Source organism: Podarcis filfolensis (genome assembly GCF_964270895.1).
Source record: "Podarcis filfolensis genome assembly, chromosome: 2".
Classification (NCBI taxonomy): domain Eukaryota; kingdom Metazoa; phylum Chordata; class Lepidosauria; order Squamata; family Lacertidae; genus Podarcis; species Podarcis filfolensis.
This window is the reverse complement of record NC_139605.1, coordinates 58,011,225-58,035,992: the sequence shown is the minus strand read 5'-3', so window position 1 is coordinate 58,035,992 and position 24,768 is coordinate 58,011,225. Positions and strand designations below refer to the sequence as shown.

Here is a 24,768-nt window from a genome sequence, read left to right as displayed (position 1 = left end):
CTGTGGAAAGCACATATCTTAGTGTGACAAATTATAGGATGCTTTTTAAATGTGCTGTATTATTGATGCATTTGCCACCCTGGCAAATGGTGGGAGGAAGGGCAAGATGTACATAGAGGTAACAATAATAGCAGCAGCAACAACAACATTATTTCGCATATGCTGGATTTCTAATGCAGGGAATTGCTAACATGCAATCGTGCAATACAGTCATACCTTGGATCTCAAATGCCTTGGCTCCTGAACAAATTGGCTCCAGAACGATCGAACCCCGGAAGGGTGTGTTCCAGTTTTCAAACGTTCTTTTGGAACCCAAAAGTCCGATGCTGGTTCTGCGGTTTCGGATTGGCTGCAGGAGCTTCCAAACATTTTGGTTTCTGAACGTTTTGGAAGTCGAACAGACTTCTGGAACGGATTCCATTCGACTTGTGAGGTATGACTGTAATGTTTTGACTTTGTACAGATCCAGAGGAATAGAGGGCCTTTTCACTGGCTATGTTCAGGTGTTGTCATTTCCTGCCCAGAGAGAACTGTCTCTTCACCCCTTCCCTGATGGAATTCTGCTGCACTTTGAAGTCCTTCCTTTTTAGGATGGGTTGTTAGTGACTGTAGTGACATTTGGCTGGCAGGTTTTACTGCTCTTCCTCTTATGGCCTTATTGTTCTGGCTTTGGCTGTTAGGGACATAAGAAGCTGCCTTATATTGAGGCAGACCATTGATCCATCTAGCTCAGTATTGTCCACACTGATCAGCAGGGAGTCGCCAGGATTCCTGGCAAGACTTTCTCCTGGCCCTACCTGAAGATGCTGGGAAGTGAACCTGGGACCTTCCTGCGTACAAAGCAGATGCTCTATCATTGAACTATGCCACTGTCTTTTTTAAGTACAGTTGTACCTTGGATCCCGAATGCCTTGGTACTTGAGAGAGTTTGGATTTGGTATCCCGCTTTATCACTACCCAAAGGAGTCTCAAAGCGGCTAACATTCTCCTTTCCCTTCCTCCCCCACAACAAACACTCTGTGAGGTGAGTGGGGCTGAGAGACTTCAAAGAAGTGTGACTAGCCCAAGGTCACCCAGCAGCTGCATGTGGGGGAGCGGGGACGCGAACACGGTTCCCCAGATTACGAGACTACCGCTCTTAACCACTACACCACACTGGCTCTCTTGGGAGCCAAAACTTGGAAGTTTTGGCTCCCAAACACTGCAAACCCGGAAGTGAGTGTTCCGGTTTACAAACGTTCTTTGGAACTTGAACGTCTGACAGGGCTTCTGCAGCTTCTGATTGGCTGCAGGAGCTTCCTGCAGCCAATCTGAAGCCATGCTTTGGTTTCTGAATGTTTTGGAAGTCAAACAGACTTCCGGAGCGGATTCCGTTCGACATCCGAGGTATGACTGTAATGATGTTTTAGTGTTTGATTCTAACTTGATTTTAGTATTGCATTTTTGTCTATATATTCTGTATTTCATTTTTGTAAGCTGCCACGAAAGGTGAGATATAAAAGTTTTAAATACTTAGAACCTAATTTTCCAAATCCATATATTATTCCTTAGTAATTGCCCTTCACATTCTTTTATGAGGATAAGATGTAATGCTCTTGTCTGGTTCACACCCAACTGAGACTTAAAACATTATGAGGTTATTTCATCAATTTAAATGATATATCTCAGATGAAATTCCCATGTTTTCAATGGGGCTTACTCCCTGGTAAGTGTGTTTAGGATTGGAGCCTTATTTTCATGTAGCTCTGTCTAGGAAGTGACAAAAGAAAGAAAATTCAGGATAGTTCAGTAGAAATGATAATGGAAAATGAAACGAAAATGTAAAGGACATGAGATTGTGGGGTGTCAGGGGAATGAGGGGGCTTGGGATCCTATACAACTGGAAGAACACCAGTGGTGGTGAAAATGAGGCTCTTAAATTGCCCCAATGGTTTATGGAAGATATAAGTGTAATAGTATCAACTTTATACATGAATGAATTCTCAGGAAAGGGAGAAATAATGAACAAAATATGTAAATAATGAACATATGGGAAACAATATATAATATGAAAATGCAACTTAGTGATTAAACTTCACACAGAAGAACAACGTGCAAGATTAAAAACAACTAGAGCTTTACTATTGCTGACTCCCACATTGGCCTGCCTAAAACTTCACCAGCCCTCTAGTTAACATTTACTACATTGCTGGCCCAGCTACATGGTCTTTTAGTTTAAGAAGAGAACATGGGTACAAATCCAGAGTGAAATTCCAGGAATCAACCTTAGAGGAATGTTACTAGTGATCAGTCTGGTGTCTAGGATATGGAATCCAGGGAAATTAGTTCAGGTATTTAAAAAAATATATAAAAAATATTGAAGTCCAAACCTCACCTAAGAATGCTTAACGACATTCCTGACATGTCCTAGTTCTCGGGTGTAAAAATGGCGTCAGGGAAATTTTGCCAAATTGTCAAAATGTCAGGGAAAACCTGGAGATATGGCAACGCATTGGAAAACATAGCAGAAACAGCTCCAAAAGCTTAAACAATTTGGGCTTGTTCCCCAAACAGCTCAACAATTTTGTGGGTGTCAGGAATGTTATGTTTTGAAATATGGCAACTCCCTGCTTAAGTCTAATCAATGCATGAAGGGGTTAATGCAGGAAGCTGTAACTAAGCTAGGCTTAGTTACATCACTTCCCCTCACCTGGGAGGAACTAGGCAATCAAGTTTATTGTTCCATCCCCCAGCCTATCAGAGAAGCTCAGCATGTGAAGAGGTTTGAGCTGGTTGCTCCACCACCTGGCTCTCATCACCCATTCTTGAGTTTGTAACTCAGCCAAATTTTGCTGCCTGTGCGATTTTCTGAAGCACACGAATCTCACTTTTGGAGAGTTTGTAAGTAAACCATTTTTAATTTGCCAAACATGGTCATTTTCCTATGCTGGGGGAAGAGAAACTCTTTTAAAAAGCAAAAAAGCTGTTTAAGGGGGCATTTTGGGCCTCACTTGAAAGGGCATATTTTAAAAGTCTAACAGCCTATGTTTCCACACTTTGCTGTTTCTTCTCCTTGATCTCTCAGTGGGTGTTGATACCATCAACCACAATATTTTCCTGTACCAGTTCTGTGGGTTGGGAAATGGAGGCATAGTGATAGAGTGTTTCACTCTGCAATTTTAGTTTAAGAGACTATCATGGGGGGGGGGAGACTTCTGCTCAGACCCATGGTAGTTGTGCTGTGGGGTTCCACAAGGTTCCATCTTGTCCCTCATACTCTTTTAACAGATGAAACTGCTGGGAGATGTCATCAGGAAGTTTGGGGTGAGGGGTCACCAATATGCAGTTAACACTCAGCTCTGTTGCTTCCTGCCATTGGAGTCCAGTGAGGCTGTGTGGCTGCAGAGGGCCGATTGCCAATTCATCCTCCCTCAGAGGCAGGTCAAATGGCAAGGTAGCTCTAGGTACAGTGGAGTGATTTGCTGAGCATAAACTCAACGAAGTGTGAACATAATAAAGGTCCACCTACTCCAGCATTCTAGATTGTTTCCAATAGCCAGGTGGTTCTAGACTGCTCTTGAGTTATCTGTTCTCTTACCCCGAACTCTTGCTCCACATCTCTTATTCCATAGCTCATAGCTGTTGATAGACCCATGAAATTGTCTAATCCTTGCAATAAATCATCTAATCTAGCAGTCACATTAGCATGAAGAGTTGATCAGTAGTAGGCATGGAAGGAAAAAGGATCCTGCTGCATAAATAGACAAAAGGTGGTAGTGCTGGTGAATATCAATATGCTACATGGCTAACTGAACACTGGACGATGAGAGGCTATGAAAACCCAGAAGCCCAATGGGACTGTGCCAGTTAAGGTGTGTAAGTTGTGCTGTTGGACAGAGGAGAGAAAGGGAACCTTGTCACGTTCTTCTGACAGTTCTTGCATCATTATCTACTGGGTTCAGGTGGAATGTAGAAATGGGAGCCATCGTGATCAACTCTATAGTTTTGCTCTGCTTAATCCTTTCTGCGTGGTCCTTAAAGCAATGCTAATAGCATTGCCTCTCTCAGGCAGGTCAAGGGCTTTTGAAAAAATCACAGCTACATGTTGCATGGATAATAAATATGATAAATAGTTCCCAGGCTGTGTGATTACATAATGATAGCCACATTCATTCACCTGTCTATCAAAAGAACTGCATTTAAAGTTTGAGCTCACCTCCCATGGGTCCTGAGAACTGCAGTTGGAGTGTTGGTTTATACTTTTTTCACATTTTTCTCAACAGTGGGCTAAGTGCAGGGAGGTTAAACATGAGTCCCTTTTGCTTAGTAATCCATTAGCTAATGGGTATGTAAGACCATCACTAAGTTCTGTTTATTCTTTAACACCATTAAGGAACACCTGCTGTGCAGAATAACTCACCTGCCAAATAAGAGTGATAGTTGAAATAAAATATATATTAAGAGCTGTTAGAAGGTTGCTCTGTATTGTTTAACACTCAGAGGGCATGACTGGGATCGAAAGAGGAGCAAAATGCTACACATTGACACATGGGAGCCTGAGCACATTCCTAGAAATATTATTGCTGGATGACTCCAGTCTGTAGATTCTAGCAGCAGAGATCTTAACGTGTAAATTTGTGGCTGTGCTTATTCTACAGGCAACAGCTTTCTGAACCACTTTCTAAAGCTCAGTCTCCTTAATTCTGAAGACCTGAAGTGGAGGCTTGTTGTGGAATATTTGAGATTATTCTGAAAAAATGCTTTGTGCGACCTGGTTTACCTCTGAGGTTGCCAAGAGATGTTTGTGAATGTCCTGTCTTCTGTCTTTCATCATTCACCATCTTTTCAATGGTCTGCCTGATTGCATGCCTGTGCTTCCACAAAACCTTATGACACCCTACAATGGGCTTTTCTGTAAGTCAAGGATGGGGAGCTGGAGCTGCCCAGTGGAACTGATCATACTCAAGGGGTCAGCCAAGTTGGACACGTGGGTGGGACCACTCACCTGACATCACACTGAAAGCAAACCATGCTGGCGAAGGACCAGCACCTTGCAAGCCACAGGTTGTTGTGCTTTCATAGTGCCTTGCATGGGGTTTTGTAGGTGCCACCTATCTGCTGATGGGTGGTGACTGCAACCCCCACTTCCAGCCCATCCATGTCTTTACTTGTGTCACACCCAACATTGTAAATTAGGGCCACAGGCAATAGGTTCTGCACAGCTGCGGAAAGTGCAAAGGGTGTGTATGCTGCCTGCTACTCTTATTAGTTCCTTGATTTGTTTTAAGTGAAGCCGTTTTTGTTGTTAAAGAAATCAAAACTAATCGAACTGTTATGATGAGAGTGCATGTCGGAGTTCGTCTTCAGTTTTCCTTTTCTGTGATCTGTCCCTTGGAGCTCTCCTGGCCCCAAGCTGTCACTTGGCTCTGCTCAATGACCCACCCTTGCATCGTGGTGTTCACCTCCTGTTGTCGGATATATCTGTTTTTATGTCCCTGTGTTTTTATGTTTGTACATATTTTATGGGCTAATAGCCGTAAATAAATAAATTGTAAATTGAAATCAGTGCCTAAAATATTTTTAAGACTTCAACAGAAGACATTACATTGTTGTGGATAAACTAGCAGATTTCCAGGCCATTGTGCTGTCTGGGGTTCTAGGAGCAGATTTGGCTAAAAATGTTGCTGAACAAAGGGTATGAACTATTATTCTTTCCTTAACTAGCATGAGCACTGACATCCAGGGGAAAGTGAGGAGCCATTGTTGTGAATAGGCTATTACCTTATGGAGCTCTGCTTCTACTTTCTTTCTTTCTTTGATCTGGAATGGCATCATACTCTAACATTACAAAGCAGTCTATTCAGGATAAATATGCTAGCAGGATTTCATTCCTACAGGAAGTTCCCACTGCCATTTGAGAGGCTTCAAGTGGTACCATTAAGCTGTTGCCTGATTCATGGGTTACCTTTGCTCTGATAAGGTGCAGGCTGCGGGAGGGGGGACTGATGTGGGAAACACTCAAGAGGTCCAGCCTATCACCACCAGTCCTCCCTCCCCCTCCCCCTCCCTCTCTGCATGTCTCCAGTGCAGTGTTGGAGCCACTCTAAGGGAGCAGCTTTGTGTCCATAACCACACACTGGAAAACTAACATACTAATTTTACCCTAGACACCTTTGATTTTTTTTTTTAAAAAAGCATGTCAGTTTCCCCCACTCTTTATCTTTCCAATTATCTGTATCTGTAACAAATAAACTATGGTAAAATATCTCATGCAGGTCACTGCAAATCCTGAGGGTGTTGCTACGGCAGGAGGGCTTTCCATAACATAGCAAGCTGAAAGCAGGGCTAATCTTAGCCATTTTGGGGACCTTAATATTTATTTTACGTTATTTCTAAAACATATAGGCTGCCCTTTGTCATATCAAAGTGTCCTCGGCCTAAGACTACCTAAGACTTAATCCCACCGATGCCCCTTGCCTCCCTTCCTCTGTCCACGCTCACTCACCGTGGGCCTGAGCTGCTCTGCCACCTTTGCTAGGGCGGGATGGGGATCCCTATGGAAGCTGGTGGACTGCATAGGGGTTTCCGGTTGTGCCCCCTCAGAATTTTGCACCCGGGGCCATGGACCCCTGCCCCCATGCTACGCAATGGGCCTGAGAGAATGAGGCTGTTTTTATTTGATGGTGGAATCTCATCAGAATCTCCACTGTCTGCACCTCCAGGAGGTAGGTATCCCTCACTTGAGAGGGCAACACCAGAGAAGGCCCTCTGGTGTTATCACCACACAGTGAGCCAAGGCCAGTGGTGGGAAAATGAGAAGCACTCTGACAAGCCAGCTGTGAAGTTTGGGATAGATGGAATGGGAGGTGGCGTGGTGACAAATGGTTTGTCCTCAGGGTGTAATTATTCCATTTATAGGCCACCTTTTTTCCAGGAAGTTCAAGGCAGTATCAGTTTAAATGTTTTCAATGCTTTTTATTGTTTTGTTGTTGTTTTTTGAAATAGTATTCTTCTGTTTTGTTGTTTGCTATACTGGGTGGGGTAGAAATATTAATTTTGTTGTTGTTTGGTGTGTCCCCCATTTTATCCTGAAAGCAACCCAGTGAGATAGGCCAAGCTTGAGAGTATGTGGTGAGCCCAAGGTCACCTAGAATCATAGAATCATAGAATCATAGAGTTGGAAGAGACCACAAGGGCCATCGAGTCCAACCTAGTAAGCCTCATGGCTGGGTAGAGATTTGAACCTGGGCCTCTGTTTTGGTCTGCCACTTTTACCACTGCACCACAATGGCTCAGTTTAACTATTAACTCTTGCACACATGTTGCACTCACTAGGCCCACCATCCCTGACAATTGACCATGCTGAGTGAGGCTGATGGGAGTTGGAGTCCGACAACATTGGGGAGGGGCACAGGTTCCCTACTCCTGCTGTAGACTCAGAGCTAAGTCTAAAGTTGGACATTCTCTCTCTTTCTGTGTTTGTATTTGTGTGTGTGTTTGCAGGGCTTTTTTTACAGCCAGAACTCACCAGAACTCAGTTCTGGCACCTCTCAGGTGGGCGACATTGCCATTATAATAGAACAAGGGAGGCGTTCATGGTGAGTTCTAGAAAAATAGCACTGTGTGTTCACACATGTGTGTACACACACCAAACTAAAATCACAGATATGACATCGTTTGATAAATATAGTATCTGACATGCTGGTATGGGAGAGGTCACTGACAGTCACTAAGTTGTAGCCTGCTGACAAGAATTTGAAATTCTCTTCCAGAAGTTTGCCAGTAGTCTCACAAGTGATGTAATCAGAACACCTTGAACTTGTGGCCGTATAAGCAAGAGGCATATGGGGGTAATAATACATGACAGGAAGAAATCAGAAAGATTTTGTATTCTATATTAAACATGACTGTGAAGGGCAATAGAAGTAATTAACCTGGGACTTTCTGCATGCAAAGTAGGCAGTAGTGCTCATCTACTAATCTACAGCCCTCCCCATATGGTGAATGGCTGTTCATGCTTCAGATTTTATTACATGTTTTGTGTATTTAGGCAGAATTGTAGACCAGCTCCAGCCTCTCTCGTGAATTTACTATCCCAGGTGCTGGAGTGAACATGCTCAAGCTAATATTAACCAAGCCATTCAGATTTTGAATAAATTAAAACTTGTTCTATCTCTTCTATGAAATGGATGCTCATCACCTGTTCCACATTCATCAGTGACAGATTTAGACTGTGGGCTGCTTCACATAATCACCTTTTGGAACTAAACTTATAACACCTACGGTCCCAAATGTAAAACAAACATTTGGAATACAAGTGGTTCAAAAACTCTTGCTGGTGATGCTTTTGATGGATCACTCATATTCACCACCTCAATATTGGCAATACTAAATTGTTCAACTGCCCTTCACATTCTGAAGGTCCTGGGAGCCACTTAGCATAGGTTCTTGGCAAGCCAATAGTACATGTCTGTTTGTGTCGCTCTCTGTGTGTCAGTGTTAGAAACTGAGATATGAAAGCTAGGAGCTAAATGGCACCTTAAACCTAGGTTATGGGCTGTTATGTACTAAGTTGAATAGGATCCAAAAGGCAGCAGTCTGATTGGTCCTAGAACAATAGGATTCAGAATGCAGCAGTTTGATTGGTCCACAGGAGCCACTCAATCCAGCTCCAGGTGGAAGTGAATCCGCAACCTGATTGGCCTACAGGTGAATCCTGGAATTAGCCAATCACGTGGGGCCCATTGTGTAAATAATGTATATAAAGCAGACATTCTGGGGGAACTTGCATTCCTCCTCACCACTATGAGCTGAATAAAGAGCATGAAATCCACTCTCGACTCCCGAGTATATTTCATGGGCACAACAATGGAATGTCTAGGTGCGCTTTTTAAATAACAATACAGATGAACTGCAGATAAAATATTATGTTCATTTTTCATATAGTCTAGTCCTTCCCCTGCCCACTCCCCTAATATTCTTAAGAGGGTCTCTTCTCTAGTCTTCAGAGAGGTAGAAAAGGTCCTCCTTTCCTTCCACTCTGCAGTTTTAATCTGAAATCTTAGATGCAGTACTGCGCCCACAGCTCAGAAACTGCTCATGCTAATGAAATTCCCTGTCGCAAAATGTACCTAGAACAGTGGGAGTTTCGAACACTGCTCTCTGTGTGTTTGTATTTACATACTAATATTCTTCGTACCTGATAAGTCCTCTAAATCCACTACCTTATTTTGGTGTAGCTTCCAAAATGATAGTGATGGGACCATCAAATTATAGTAGCAGAGGGAGCAGTAATTTGAAAACTGGCATTCCAGGGCACTGTGGGTACAGTACAGCTAAAGCTGTGTATGCAGTCCTTACACACTTGCCTGGAAGCAAGGTCTGTTGAATACAGTGGAGTTTACTTCATCTCATTGTTTTTAATGTGGGTGTTAGACACTATATTGTTTGATAAATAATGATGTCATGAAACTACCGCCTCATTAGATGATCACATATCTCTGTACTGTGATTCATGGCCTTCTGAGGCATTTTCGGTTGCCCAATACTCTTCTGTTTTGAAGAACGGTAACCCCGTGGCCCTCCAGATGTTGTTGGACTACAACTACCATCATACCCCAACCACTGTCTGTACTGGCAGGGACTGATTGGAGATGGAGTCTGGCAAATATCTGGACAACCTTAGGTTAGCCACTTATTGTATGTGGAGCAGCTTTATACCGAGTCAGACTACTTGACCATGTACTATGGCCTACTCTTGATGGCAGCTCTCTTAGGCCTTTGGGTCTTTTCCATTGCTACTATAGGAAACCCTTTTATATTCTCACAGGCAACCTTAAAATGGGGTTAGACAAATTGATGGATGATAAGGCCTTTTCATTGGCCTATCAATGGTCTATATGGATGTATACAACCCCCTCAAGATCAGCGGTAATGTGTTCCTGAATGCTGGTTGAGGGAAACAACAGCAGAACAAGACTTGTACTAACTGCTATTTTTCTAGAAAAAGAGGTGCTGGAACTCACCATAAATGTCTCCCTTGTTATCTTATAATGTCAATGATGCCCACCTGAGAGGTGCAAGAATTGTGTTCCAGTGAGTTACAGCTGAAAAAAAGCCCTGGTTTACCCATGCATGTGTGCTTCCAATGGACATCTGGTTAGCCACTGTTGGATACAAGATACTAGACTTTGGTCTGATCCAGCAACGCTGTTTTTACGTTCTTTCAGTGAGATCCCAGGACTGAACCTGAGACTGCCTGTTTACAAAGTATGTGACAAACCACTGAACTATGCTCCTTCCATGCACATGAAGCATTTTCCAACACTGAAGACATTGGGCTAGCCACAAATGGACCACTTATGCGCGATAGCTCCTCAGATGCGTAACAGAGCCCCAAGATCATGGTGGTTCTCTTCAGAGCTGTAAGTACAGAATGTATTTTTTCCCCTACAGCAAATTTATCATAAGCAGCCCACAATGCATTCTTCCCCCTATTTTTGCTGCTTCATATTTTACAACAGAATGCCGAAGGGGTGTCCATTCCATTGCTGCTGTCTGACATTCAGCACTTTTCATTGTCTGTCGACTTCGCAGAGCCAAATGAATAAATACACAGCCAGGAGCTGCACTCACAGACAGGAAGTAACTTTAATTAAATATTGTGAAAGTTGAAAAGTTTTTACAGCTTGAATTTCTGCAAAAAAATTATAACAATCTCTACAGTAGTTAGTTTTCTCTAACAATAGAACTGTACAGTGTGTGTGTCTATTCCAAAAGGTTTAGTTAAGAAGGTGAACGATTAGTAGATTCAGAGATGACTTCATTTTAGATGCAGCCTGGTACACTGGAGAGGAAATGGGCATCCTCCACACAACTCAGCCAATCAGAGGCTTCACTTTGTAAAGACTGAAACATGGTCATTTCCACTTAAAGCCATATTCTGTTAAGAGCGGCATCTTTAAGAATCATGTAAAAGTCATAGGATCTATTTGGGGCAGGGAGATTTTTAAATATAAATTTCCTTTTATCAGCGCGCTATAAATACTTGGAGAAACAAATTCTACCTATTGTTCAAAGGATCTTTGGACGTTGAAGGAAAGGGGTTATACATGTATATGACTTTGTATGAGTGTCTAAACTGGTGCAACTCTGTCTGAATGGGTTCAGTGGAGGGCATCACTGGACAAAATATGGCTTTAAATTTGATTACATTGCAGTGCCGTTGCTTACTATGTGAATTAGAATAAATGTTTGAACGATAGAGAAGCAATACATTGATATTCCTTATATTTTCCAGTTTCTTTATATGTGAGTGTGTTCTTATTGTTCTAAGGGCAAAAACCTTATGGATTTTTTCTTTCTTTCTTTCTCTCCTCCCCCCAACCCCACTCCCCTTCCCAAAAGATCACACAGTGATATCTGAGTGAAATCAATTGCAAAATTCAAACAGGAAGCATGCACAGTTGCAGCATTGTTGCTTGGCTAGAAAAAAGTCACATTGTCTTAAGGTAACAAAACAGTTCTTTTGTGCTTTTCAAATTCCTTTTTTTTCTCCTTAGAATGTTAGTGATGATTGACAGTTCTGGTGCGCAGTACAATGTACAAGTGAAATGAATATGATTTGCATTGTTAAGGCATCCAATCTGCTGGTTTATATTCATGTGAAAGACAGAGAAATATACAAGCAGACAAGAAAGAAAGTATTTTCATTGATTTCTATGAAGTTTCTCCCCATATTTAATGCACAAAAAATGCGTCACTCCAAAGGGGAGAGATTCCATGCATATTAATAGAGTAAAACAGCATTAGATTTTTTTTTATAAGCCTCAAAAGCAAAGGATACTTTTTTAAACCTACATAACTAAATGCTACAAGAATAATATGCTACCTTTTGCCATATATTGGGGGAAAAAACCTTCTTAACTTACAAATAATACAAAAATAGACAATGGCTTTTGAGTGAAAATTAAACCAAAATGGAAGCATGGTTTAAAACAATTACTAAAAAACCCTATAAATGAATTGTATTAAAATCACATTTAAACAGCTAATACACCTGTGAATGACCAAACAAATTAGCACTTTTCACATAGCAAACATACACAATAAAATAAACTGGGATGCTGCAGGGAAAAAGCAATGTACAAATTCCAAAGATAAATACATTATTTATATGGATATTTTACAAAATTCTTCTTTTTAAAAAAGCTTTTTTTTCTTTAATTCATTTTGCAAGCATGTGCAATCTTAAAGGTAGTGAGCTCATTTTGCAAAATATGCAGTAATTCTCGTGTGTGACTGTGTATGTGATTGAAAAAACTGTCTTAAGACATTAAATTGTATAAATAGAACAATAACTTTGGCCAAAAAAAAAAATCACCCCAAAAGATCTACAGTATTTATAACTACATACAAAACGCAATGGCAAAGGGGGAAAACAATCAGGTAAATGCATCCTTAGAGGTTTTCTGCACCGTCAACTAAGTATGCTCCCTACATAATGAGAGCTAAATTCATGTGAGGGTTTACTTTGCAAACCTTCACATAACACTCTGTCTCCTCCGCCCTTTTTTCATATTTTAATTTTCTATGTATAAAAAAAATGCCACTACCTGTTGCTTAAGAGAGTTTTTCGCAAACCAAAAGGGTTGACTGATATAAAAGCAATCGCAGCTTGATACGGACATGTCGTTTTGTGTGCATGTGTGCTTCTGGGCCATCTCTGGGACGGCAGGATGAAGTTGTCTTCTGCCCCTGGCCCCAACAAACAAAACCAAAAACCCCATGTAAGTAAGCTAGGAAATATATTTCCGTTGAGAATATGCAGAAATGCAATGAAGTGGCTCACGTTTGTGCCTTTGTCCTGCCACACCAGATCCCAAAGAGATTTGTATGTGTAGACAGGGTTAAACTGTAATTAAGGAGGCCACTCATTTGGAAAAGTTTGATATAAGCTAAAGACAGAGAGAGAAAGAGAGAGAGCCATGCTAATCTAATTCTGCAGTTTTTAGCATTATATCCAGAGGCACTGGGTTTTCCAAGGTAAAAGGTGGGATATGCATGTCCTTAGCTACACTTTTGCTAATTTTTCTGTCTTGCATTATTTACACAGTCACCTAAGTACAATATTCTAAGAAAGATGCCCCCTCCCCCCAAAAAAAATTTCTCACTGCCTCTAAAATGGAATCCTAATGTGGTAAGTGTGTGTGCATTTATGTGTGCATATGCACGTGTGTGTATACATACCCCACAGAACTACACACACACCTCCCAAGAATGCAAAACATCAGATGAGTGAACTGTCGCTGGAGGAGTAACACAAATAAGCCAACCCTTAACTGGCACTGCCATTACTCTTCTAAGGAAAGAAAAACAACCAACACCCCTATTCTGGCACTTCTACTTCTGTTCCACACAAACTTGATTTGTTTTTTTTTAAAAAAAGTGTCGCCACTTTATTTCCCTTCATTATACCTTTTAAAAAAGAGTCCCTAGTGATGGCACCCCTTCTCCCATTATGATTTGTAAAAGACAAATAGTGACTGAGTTAATCGTAAACCAAGAAGACACAAGTGGATTTTTCTTCATGACACAAAATAAATCTCTCCCCCAAGAACCTAGGATAGACAGCACAAAGTAATACCTTCCACTTGCAGGCTCCGGGTAAATTTCAGTATTATTTTGCAAGGACGGGTTTCCCCCCACCATTTTATTTTGTTAAAAACATTGCAATTATTGTGAGATTCTTCCTTTTTTCCTTAATAAGGAAGAAAGAGAGAGAGAGAGAGAAAGGCCTGAGTTAAAAGTTCCGCTCTGGGACTTGTGTCAGACTTTGTTCTGAAGCAGAATCCAAGTTCTTCATTAGTAAAATTCTTCAAGGCAATCCTTTCACATGGGGGGAACTATCATGCCAGATATAGCTGTTAAATGGAGGAGAAGAAAAAGAGAGAGAGATAAATCATTCTGTAAAAGAGAACATTCCAAATATTTTCTAGCAGTTCATTCATCTGTGTTGCAATTTAGATTTTTATTTAAGCATGCCTAATTCTGTGCTGGATTTAGGCCTTATTTCATATGTATATGCCCAGAAAATTTTTTAAAGGGCTTGGGATAATACATCTCCCAAGCATATTTAATGGGATGTAATTCCCATGTAATGCCTACATCTTTAATTAAGACACATGCTTAATGAAGGTCAGTCCAAACTTCAATCCAAAGTTCCTTAAGCTTTGAGAAATCAGTAGAAAGTTTTACAATAATCAAGCACATTTCGGTAAAAAGTCTGTTCAATGGCAATTAAAATCAACATTTTATAATCTTAAAAAAATCAGACGGTTGCTTACAAATATGGTTCCTCTTTTATTTATTTTAAAGGTAGGAGGATGGGGTGTCATTGTAAAGGAACTTGCAAAGACTAAAATGTAACTGCAACATACTTTGATCACACAGAAAGCTCTCAACTGTCAAACTATAACTTTGGGCAATCCTTAACCCCCAACCCAACATAGTCTCAAACTATTGTGGCCATCTATGTAAGAACATAACAAGTTCAGACCAAAGGTCTCTCTAGTCTAGCATCCTGTTTCTGATGGTGGCCTGCCAAATACTTTCAAGAAACCTGCAAGCAGAGCACAAAGGCAATTGCCCTTCCCAAATATTGTTGCCTCCACTACAGTACTAATATTCTGAGATATACTCCCTCTGGACTTGGATATTCTATTTAGCTATCATGGTCAATAGCCATTGGCAGACTTAACCTTCATGAAAGTCTCTAATCATGTTTTCAGGTCATCCAAGACAATGGCCATCACAACTATTTGTGGCGGTGAACTCCATAAGCTTGATGACACATTGCATGAAGAAGTATTTTCTTCTGCCTGTTGTGAATCTACTGCCAGCCAGTGTCATTGGGTGAGCCCAACTTCTAGTGTTACGGAGCAGCAAGAAAACTTGTATCCATTTTGCCAACATCATGCATACATTTATAATGTTCTGTATCCTGCGTGACTTCAAGCCCTTGGGTTTCTATTTTTCTTGGCAATACACAAACCCCCTGATCTCAAACAAGCCAGCTAGTGAACAGTCCAGAAGCCCTTGCCTTTTTTTAGCTGTATAAATGGTTTACACCTGGTTGCGGTGGCATTATGCTGCCGCAAATCTGGCCCACTTGGAAGCAATAATGTATGCAAATGTTGAATATATGAGTCTCTCAGGTTGTGCAGTTAGCTTGCCAGCTGCCACGATGTATGTGTGATGCTGGCATTGAAAATTGCCATGCTAGGAGGCTTGCCCGGGTAATTAGGGCTTGCATAAATTACCACTGCTATGAAGGAGCTCCCACCACAAGGAAGCAGTAACACTACAGCTGAAAGCTATATATCCCATTCCAGTTCAGCCCTTGAAAAGATGTCATTTGTGACTGATAAATAATTTCCCACTAAAGTTGAATTCATTCCCCCCCCCACAAAGACATCTTCAGTAGAGTGTTTTGTATCACATGGTGACTCAAATAACTCAGTCCAGTTTTCAGACAAATTAAGCTAGAGTCTTTCCTTTTAAGCCAGTTTAAAATCACATTGACGCCAATGGGACAAAATTGACTCACTTCAAATTAATCCATTCATGCATCAGGATGTTTGGACATTTAGACCTAGAAAGATCTGCAATGATAATCTGGTCTCAGCCTTTCTATGTAATGCCCAAAATGATCTAGTGTAAGGAAACACATCCCTAAGCTTGGAGTTACATATGGTTCATGGTGACTGTGGTCGCAAGGTCACCTCTCTAAAATGCCAGCTGCATACCATCTCAAACATCTGGGCAGATTTCTTGGGGAAGAACTCAGACCCATAACTGATTCAAATTCACTGTGCTTTAATTGCAGTTGCATTAATTTGATAAGAACCAAGCAATGTGAAAGACTTGCAGACCAGGGAGTGGGAAGGAATGTTTACTCCACAAACATCGCCATATGTGCATGAATTACAAGACTAATCAGCAAGAGGGAGGCAGTTTAAGCAAACAGCAATGACTAAATGAAGTAAAACAAAAGACGAAAGGATGAAAATAAATTATGCATTTGGAACTAGGCATCATAAGGATATGACCTGTTGTGGTAGCACAACAGCCATTTCCTTTAAAAATAAACCTGGAGTCTCTCTCCTGATTCTTCAAAAGACCAGCATAGTGTGAATAAAGCCTTTACAAGCAACATATTTCTTTAATCTCTGATGAAACTGCGATCAGAGATTTTGGAAGGAGGAACACATATAAGAATATGGTCACAGGTTAAACTTTGCACTGTTTAACATTTTAAATTCTGAATGTTTAAATATTTATTGAAAATCTGGAAGTAGCAGGAAAGATGGCTTATCCAGACACTGGAAAGCTATTACTATGTCAACAGTTTTGGAATGATCTTGATATTTCCAAGCTAGAGGAAACATTAGAACATAAGAACCACCTGCTGAGCCAGGCCAAAGGCCCATCTAGTTCAGCACCCTATTTTCACAGTAGCCACCCAGATGCCTTATGGGAAGACAACAAGCAAGTGTAACAACACTCTAAGCACTTACAGTTCCAGCAGCTGGTATTCAGAAGCATATTCATTTGACAGTGAAGGCAGAACATAGTCATTGCTAGCCTTATCCACCATGAATTTGTCTAGCCAATTGGTGGCCATCACTAGGTCTTCAGGGAATGAATTCTACTACATCTTGTGAGGGCAAATTAATTTTTTGGAATGAACATTTACTAACTGCTGAATGTTTCCATGGCATTAGACCACAGTACTTGAAAGGCTGCCTTTTTCCACACCAGTTTGCCTCTTCACTGAGGTCATCCTTTGAGGTGGTCTCTTCCTGGTGCTTCCACCAACTGGGCTGCAGTGCAGCCATGGGTTGTGACCAGGAAAACCTTCCAAGACAAGAGTGGGAACCCATTTTACATTCTGACTGCCATATGCCCTTCTTAGCAACATTTTGGGAACCACATGCCGGTGGTGGGAAGAGCAGGAGTAAGGGTGAGCAGTGGAATGGTATCTTAAAAATCAGCAATAAAATTGGGAATTAAGCTTAGAGCCACACTAAAAACTTTCGCAGGGTTACAGCCATAACAATGGCTGTGCATTTACGCATTATGCTTTTTGCCCATTTTATAAGCTCCTCCCCCTTCCACACTGAACTGCTATGTATAATATTTGCAGAATAAATACAGTTTGTTTTAATTCATACTGGCGGAATTGTCATGTACTGCTGTACTGGATGACCCTTGCTCCAAAAAGCATGGTCAAAATTAAAGGGTCCAGGAACTCAGACCAGACCAAATTTCATAAAAATCATACACAGGCTTTACTAAAACAAAACTTTACAAGAGAGAAAAACTCCAAATAATCACACAGATTAAAGTAGCTCAGAAGGTAAGAGAACAACAAACACTAACTTATCCAGCTAATTAACATAAACGATTACACTTAAATCTCAGTAGGCTGAGCAACAGAACAAGATGCTATCAAAAGCCCAAATAGATGCTGACCTCGGCTTAGCTGGCTGCCGAGAGCTCCCACCAATCCAGGTTTTTTAGGAACTTAGACCATGGGTGTTCACCTCTTCCACCCAATTACCTTGTGACACCGGCCTTGAAGCCTTAATGGGAGACAGCTGTATGTAAGCTCATTTTCTCTGAGGTTCTAACCCATTCCCATAAACCAGTCTTAAAGGGGTGATAGCACCACAACTGCCTATTACTCTATGGTACCACATATACCAGACTGATGCTATAGCCCAGATGATACCAGGAATTCTTTCTTAAGAGGTGGTTAAGGCATTCTGTGCCCAGAGTGGTGGCTACTAAGATTCTTGTAGATTCTGGAAACTTCAGTAAGAAATTGCCAGACGTATGGTATCATGCTGGGTGGGAGAAACTCTCTGTGGCTAACCTGTATCACTTTGGCACTTACTACACCTTACCCCGTATTAGTAATTTTGACTGTCCTTTCTAGAACATCATTATTAGGCTGTTAACAATAAAGGAGCACCTGGAAGTGAATAAAATGTTTTTGCAGATTTTCTGTATTGGGCATTTCTTAACTCTGCAATGATTTTCTAAGCAAATACGATTTCTCCTTTTAGGAAAGCTTAACATTTCACTATAGCTAAATGCAAGAAACTGTGCCAATGGAAGAGAAATGGAATAAAACACAGCATAAGCGTGAGGTTTTCAAAGAACAGCTACCATTACTATTGCTGAAGAAGCCTAATACTTCTGAATTAAATTACAAGTCAAAAGGCAGAATGACGTTCGGAATTTCTTTCTGCTTAAAAGGTTTCTTATTTCCATTCTGCCAAGGCCTTATCATGCTACTTTTGTACTTTAAGTGTCTTAGTTACAGGACCACCTAGGCTTTTTTTCTGGTTCAATGTGAAATTGATTCTGAAAAGGGAAATATCGCAGGATTCCCCCACCCAAAACCTGACAAAAGCAAAATGTATTTTTACAAAAACAAAATGAATGGCTGTTATGTCTCCATCATGTTCTAATTTAGATAAGGATAACCTATGACGATGATCTATAAAAGAAAAAAAAAAAAGATTTCATTCTATATTCCACACAAAAACTGTGTGGTTAAAAACACCACTACCAGTGAAATATGACTGTTGTTCTAGTGAAGGGTTTGGATAAGGCTTCCTCAACCTTGGCCAGAATGCCAATGGGAATGATGCAGGATACTGAGGTAGCATCAGCAAGGCCTTTTGTTTTTATTGTTGAAATAAAGAACAGAAAAGAAAGTGGAGAGCCTCGTGCACCTTGTATTATTACAAAGGTAAGATTGTCCCCATTTCCTTAAAGTCCCCACTTTTGAATGATCCCATGAAAGTGGGGGGGCAGCTTTTACCCCTTACACAAACAATAGCACACATAATTGACTGTGCATTTCTGAGCAGATTTGGCATGCCTTGAGTGTGGTGTAAAATAGCATGATGCTGTAGAGAAAATCTAACCAATGAAGTTCCACTTTGCTCTAAAAAGACAAACAATATTAGTGACAGAAGCTGATGTCAGTATGCTATCTGAGCATTTCAATCTGGAATGTGACATAGGTAGTGATTAATCAGCAATTTCTAGTACAGGCTTCTTCAACCTTGGCCCTCCAGATGTTTTTGGCCTACTCCCATGATCCCTAGCTAGCAGGACCAGTGGTCAGGGATGATGGGAATTGTAGTCTCAAAACATCTGGAGGGCCGAGGTTGAGGAAGCCTGTTCTAGTAGATGATGATGATAATTATGATTTTATTATATTTATACCCCACCTATCTGGTATGTGACACCCATGGTTTTATTCTCATGGATATGGCTTTTCACACTTGGCATGGTTATCTGCAAAAGTGCATGTACAATTTTAGCAAAGCAGATCTGAATCATTGTTGCACAATGCACGACTACTATGATTGCAATTATGTATTAGAGAGCATAAACAATTGCTTTATATGTACAAAGCCTTGCCAAGGAAGTGATCACTTCTATCTCCAACAGCAAATATGAGCTTTATTTTGGGAGGTGAAAATCTCTCTGTTCATGTACTACCTACGCAGCCAGTGTCTTAAAACAGGAAATCTAAAATCCCGGGCATGGCGAAATCAAAAGCAACAGTTTGAAAACTGCAAGCTCCAAGCTCCTGCTGTTCTATTTCTCTGCTCGCACCACAAGCAGAAGTAAAACTGGAAGGTTTTAGGTCTGCAGATTTTAATTCCGCAATATTAATATACAAATCAATGTCACTGTAGTGAGCATAGCTGCAAAAATGGAGAGGACTACTAGCCAAACATTGGGCATGACCCTTTAAATATTCCACTAAATCAGGAGACAGTGTTACTGTAGCTCATTATTTGCCCTGTCACGCTCTCCCTCCCAGGTGTATCACCCAGCAGGTGAGTAAGGCGGCAGAAGGAGCCTCACTTGTCTTGCCTCCTGTTAGGAGATTTAAAGGACTATGTCTGTTATTCAGATTGGTAGGTGGGTGTCCTAACTGAGGTTACTAGGAAAGGCATATCTGTTCATAGACCAGAGCTCACTTGTTGATAAGGCTTGTGTCTAATATATCGTCCATGATTAGCAATATGCTGAACTGGTGCTTTATGACAACTATGTTTGACCCACACTATTTCTAGAAGGAGGTCACAGCTTCTGTAACCATGGGGGTGGGGAGCTTACAACTGAGAATGCTTCCCAGTTTAAACTGCAAATCCAAAATAGTGGAGGGAATGTTAAAGAGGTCTGTGAGTTTTCATTTTCTTTGGGCGCAATTCTTCCAGCATAGCTCCCTTGAAAACGTCATTTATTTCAAGTAAGGCTTGCATAAGCTCAGTTCTTTATTGATTGTATACTATATGGTTAAAAAAAAAAACAACCTCACTCTGACTTGTCTTAGCTTTCAGATTTATGCCTTGGATTGTTCTAGTACACAGGGTGAAGCACTTGTCTTTAGGCATATTAAGTGCCTTTTGTTTATGAATGAGCACTTTTCATTCTGCTGGTACATTTAACATTGAGAATGTTTTCATCTATGGTGGCAAAAGCTGGCTGCTCACTCTCAGAGATTCATGACATGACCCAAAAAGAGTCTCTGATATGTGTCTATTTAGGATAGGCGATTTCTGAATTAAGCTCATGGAAAGTGGCTTAAGGCGATGGGGCAAAAAAATCTACTATTTGTCACCACATTCTGTGAAGACAGACAGACAGATAGAAGAAAAAAAGTAGGCAGGGGGAACAGGTCTGGGTGAACTACAGCATGCACCAGTAACCTCTTCTACCTCTGGCGCAGTTTGAGGCAGCTGGTGATTATGAGAACTCTTCTTATCTAAGTGAGCATGAAAATGTATATTCCTCTCAATGTTTCAGAGTGTGGTGCAGTAATTATGAGGGAGGGTTAAGCACAGTAGGGCAGACGTACAACCGACACCAGCAACCAGTGAACAGGGCTGATTCTGCTTTTATGGTGTATACCACACGTGTTAATTCCCTCTCTCATTGGCTGGATGTGCAGCCCAATGCATCTATGACAAGTAATGTTATAGGACATACGGACAAAACACAGCATTTTTATTCAAATGTGGGCATCACCGTATTTGTCCGTGAACAAAAGGAAATACAATGACAACTGGGGACTTAGGTTCAGGGCTGATAATGGGTGAACAAGCCCATTCAGAAGCTAAGCAGGCTTCTGAAGCCAAGTTGAGGGTGGACTCAGAGCAAACTTTGAGTGCTCTGACATAGAGCATATATTTGGCAAAACTGTAGCTGACCATAAGCGCTCTTATCACTTTTAAGTGAATTGTTCCTTGCTGTCTTTGAACTAATTATCTGAATTTTCCTGCACACACAAGCTTCCTTCCTATCTACATTGATATCTGCAATGTGCAAATTAACTATAAAAAGAGAGGAAAAAATGAAAAAAGAAATTTAATAAGGGGCAGGTGCGTGGCCACAAAGCCCCCTCATTTGTAGGAGGGCTTCAAAGGGAAAATCTCAGATGACTATCTAAAACAGGCATAGGCAAAATCTGGCCCTCCAGATATTTGGGACTACAATTCCCATCATCCCTGACCACTGGTCCTGTTAGCTAGGGATGATGGGAATTGTAGTCCCAAATATCTGGAGGGCCGGAGTTTGCCTATTTCTGAAATCCACCTCAGTTGGCTGTTTCTCATTTCCCCAACTGCTCCATGTTGAAATGTAGGATAGGCAGTGCCAATACAACTGCAACACAGAAAGCGGCAGGCCTATTCTGCCAGTTAGTTGGCTGCTTTAGTGGCTTGGTATGTATTATTCAATATTCCTGATCCAAACTTGGCTGTGATAAGTAATGATCCATGTCTGCTCCCTTTTGGAGGGTGCTTTGTCCATTTTGGTGCACTATGAAAGCCAACAAGAGACTCAAGCACTCTTCAAGTGGGATTGGAACACTGGAGGAAATCATAGTGCAAAACAGGACTCTCCGCTTTCAGGAATCATGGCATGGGCTTCCAGGCACCCACTAAACTTGACCTGAACTTAAGGTACACAAATAGGTTGGAAATAGCCATCTGATTGCTCTATATGTGAATGATATAGAAAAGGGGTGCAGTATTAGGGAAAGCATCAGTTTAAGTCAATGGGATGACATAAAAGTGTAGGTTTCCAACAGCTGAAGACGTTTCTGAGGAGACACGAGGCTTTGCAATATAAATTAGCTGACATCCAGAACATTAATCACAATGAACTAATGCCATACAAGGTAAGAAGCTGGGAAACCTTACATGAATGTAGAACGTGCCATATATAATTTGCTATCACATGCAAAGCAAATGTTGCTGTGGTTTGCTTTCTGTGATGAACCCCCACACACTTTGCTGCTATTAGTAGAGATATTCCACATGTGGACATGACAAAGGAAAAACAAAATTAAAAAAAGGAAGGGAAGATTGACTGACGTACTTCAGGAGAAGGCCAGACCCTGGAGAGACCCTGCAGTGGAGTACTTGCTAGAGTCCACAAAAGACTGGTCTGATAAAAGACAACAACAAGGAATAAGAAAGGAAAGAAAGAGAAAGGCTGGTATTAGTAAGCTGCAATATCACTCATTTTAAGCAAACACTCAGACCATGCTTTTTTTTTATAAAAAAAGACACAGCATCTCAGTTCAACAGGGCAATGAAAGCAGGCTGTTTTGCCAAGCAAGGGAATGAGGGTACTTATCAGTGACACATAGAATGCATAGGCCACATTGTAGACTGCCAAGGCCTGTAACCCTTTGGATGAGATGCAAGAAACAAAGGTGCTGTAAAACAGTATGATGCCCAGGTTGGCCTACCTTGCAGGCTATTCCCATTGGTGCTGGTACAGGTGGGGGGAGGGGAAGTCTGCGGTCTAACAACAGGAGCAAAAGCACTCTTCTGTTTCACTGCTGAGACCATGTTGGCTGGTGAGAAGGAGAAGATCCCAGAGGAGCTGCTACAGTTAGAAGGGAGACTAGTGGAGGAGGCCATTGTTGGGCTGGATGGCACGACTAGAGCAAAACAAAACACAGAGGAAATACTGGTATCAAGATTTTAAATAGAAATGCAAAAAAGGCTTGAGTTTTGAGAGTGCCACCAAGACTTCTTTAGCAGATGCCCAGGGCTCTTGGTGGTTTTGTTCTCAGGACATCTGATTGACCCGTAGCATGGCGTTCTTGCCAACAGCTATTCCCTTACTGGAAAGTTGAAGCCAGAATCCCAGGTCACGTGGGAAGGAGAGCATGACATGGCTCATTCCCATTCCAACACTCTCATGGGATCCAGGGCTTCTGGTATTACTTATGAGGTGGCATGAAATCATAGAATTGTAGAGTCATCTAGTCCACCCCCTGCAATGCAGGAAAACAAGAGAAAGCAGCCTCTACCATTCTGTGAAAATAACACCAGACAGGTCCCCATCATCACTCTGGGCTATCTCACAACCTCCACGTATCTTGAGATAGCTCATTAAAAATGGTAACAACTGTTGCCTCTGTCATTTTCCTAAAGAGAGTCAACTTGTCAAAACTGCATGTTTGCACTCTACTTCACACCCTATCTTCACTGTACATTTACAGCAGTATCATACCACTGAAAACACCTGGGAACTGTAGTTCGCTAAGGGTGCTGAGAGTTGCTAGGAAGACCTGATCCCCCTCACAGAGCTATGGTTCCCAGAGTTACCTGAAAAGAGGCATTGAGTGTTAAAGAACTCTGATAATTTTAGCTCTGTGAGGGATCTCAGCACCCATAACAATTGTTCCCAGGATTCTGTAATAATACTTTTTGTAATTGTTCCCAGGATTCTTTGGGGGAAGTCATGACTGTTTACTTTGGTATGATACTGCTTTAAATGTCTAGTGTACATGGGACCTCAGACAGCATTGGTGGAAGTTAATTGTGCTTCCCCGGGTGGTCACACAGCTGCATCCAAGAGGCAAATTCAATAATCTCTTACAATCACAGAATATATTGGGGAGCAGTTTTCGTAAGTGACAGCCTTGCATCCTCTGCAACTTTGGAAGAGACGGTGTTCGAAATTCCCATTGTTCCAGGCACATTTTGCAATGGAATTTCATTGGCACGAGCAGTTTCTGAGCTCTGAAAGCAGTACTGAGCCTAAGATTTCAGATTAAAACTGCAGAGTGGAATGAAAGGAGGACCTTTTCTCTGCAGGCTGGAGAAGAGACCCTCTTAAGAATATTAGGGGGTGGGCAGGGGAAGGACTAGACCATGTGAAAAATGAACATAATATTTTAGCTGCAGTTCATGCAATTTCAGCACTGTATTCTTGTTATAAAAAAGTTCACCTAGACATTTCATTGTTGCGCCCATAACCTAGGTTTAAGGTACCATTTAGCTTCTAGCTTTCATATCTCAGTTTCTAACATTGGGAAGGAACACCCCTAAAAGTTAAACAAACTTGTGGAAGTTTCTTTTATTCCTTGTCTCTATTTCATTTAATTTTTGTTCTGCTTTTCCTGCAACTGAACCATGAGTTTACATGTGTAGGAGGAAGTCTCTAAATAAAGAGACCAAATCCCAATATTCTTCTTTTTTAAAAAAATATATATGAAAATGTTACTTTTAAAAGAAGAAAACTAAAACTGGCTGTTGTTTTGTTTGTTTGTTTTTGGTACAATATTATTTTAGTATCCAGTAGATCACATGACTCAGGTTGCAATCCAATGAGTAAATATCTGCACCCTCATTTGGGGCTAAAAGCTACTGAGCTCAATGGTATTTACTTCTA

The 24,768-nt window shown here is 41.2% G+C and overlaps 1 protein-coding gene and 1 long non-coding RNA gene across 9 annotated transcripts in view; one reads left to right on the top strand and one right to left on the bottom strand.

Annotated features, from left to right (window-relative positions):
* The first annotated feature begins 2,516 nt into the window (after positions 1–2,516).
* Positions 2,517–11,446, top strand: LOC310758030. The gene is made up of 2 exons (XR_014545622.1): positions 2,517–2,880; positions 11,386–11,446. It is a non-coding gene; the product is annotated as an uncharacterized lncRNA (long non-coding RNA).
* The window catches only part of EBF1 (EBF transcription factor 1), a 373,513-nt gene continuing 359,355 nt past the window's right edge, over positions 10,611–24,768 (bottom strand). For 4 of the 8 annotated variants that reach the window (XM_083603866.1, XM_083603867.1, XM_083603868.1 and 1 more), the window contains exons 15-17: positions 22,832–23,026; positions 22,456–22,524; positions 10,611–13,901 (exon numbers count right to left, since the gene is read on the bottom strand). In XM_083603866.1, the coding sequence (XP_083459992.1) occupies positions 22,457–22,524; positions 22,832–23,026 (263 nt within the window). In that variant the 3' untranslated portion in view covers positions 10,611–13,901; position 22,456. The remainder of the gene's footprint in view (positions 13,902–22,455; positions 22,525–22,831; positions 23,027–24,768) is intronic. The other 4 variants (XM_083603870.1, XM_083603871.1, XM_083603872.1 and 1 more) reach the window with 1 other exon arrangement.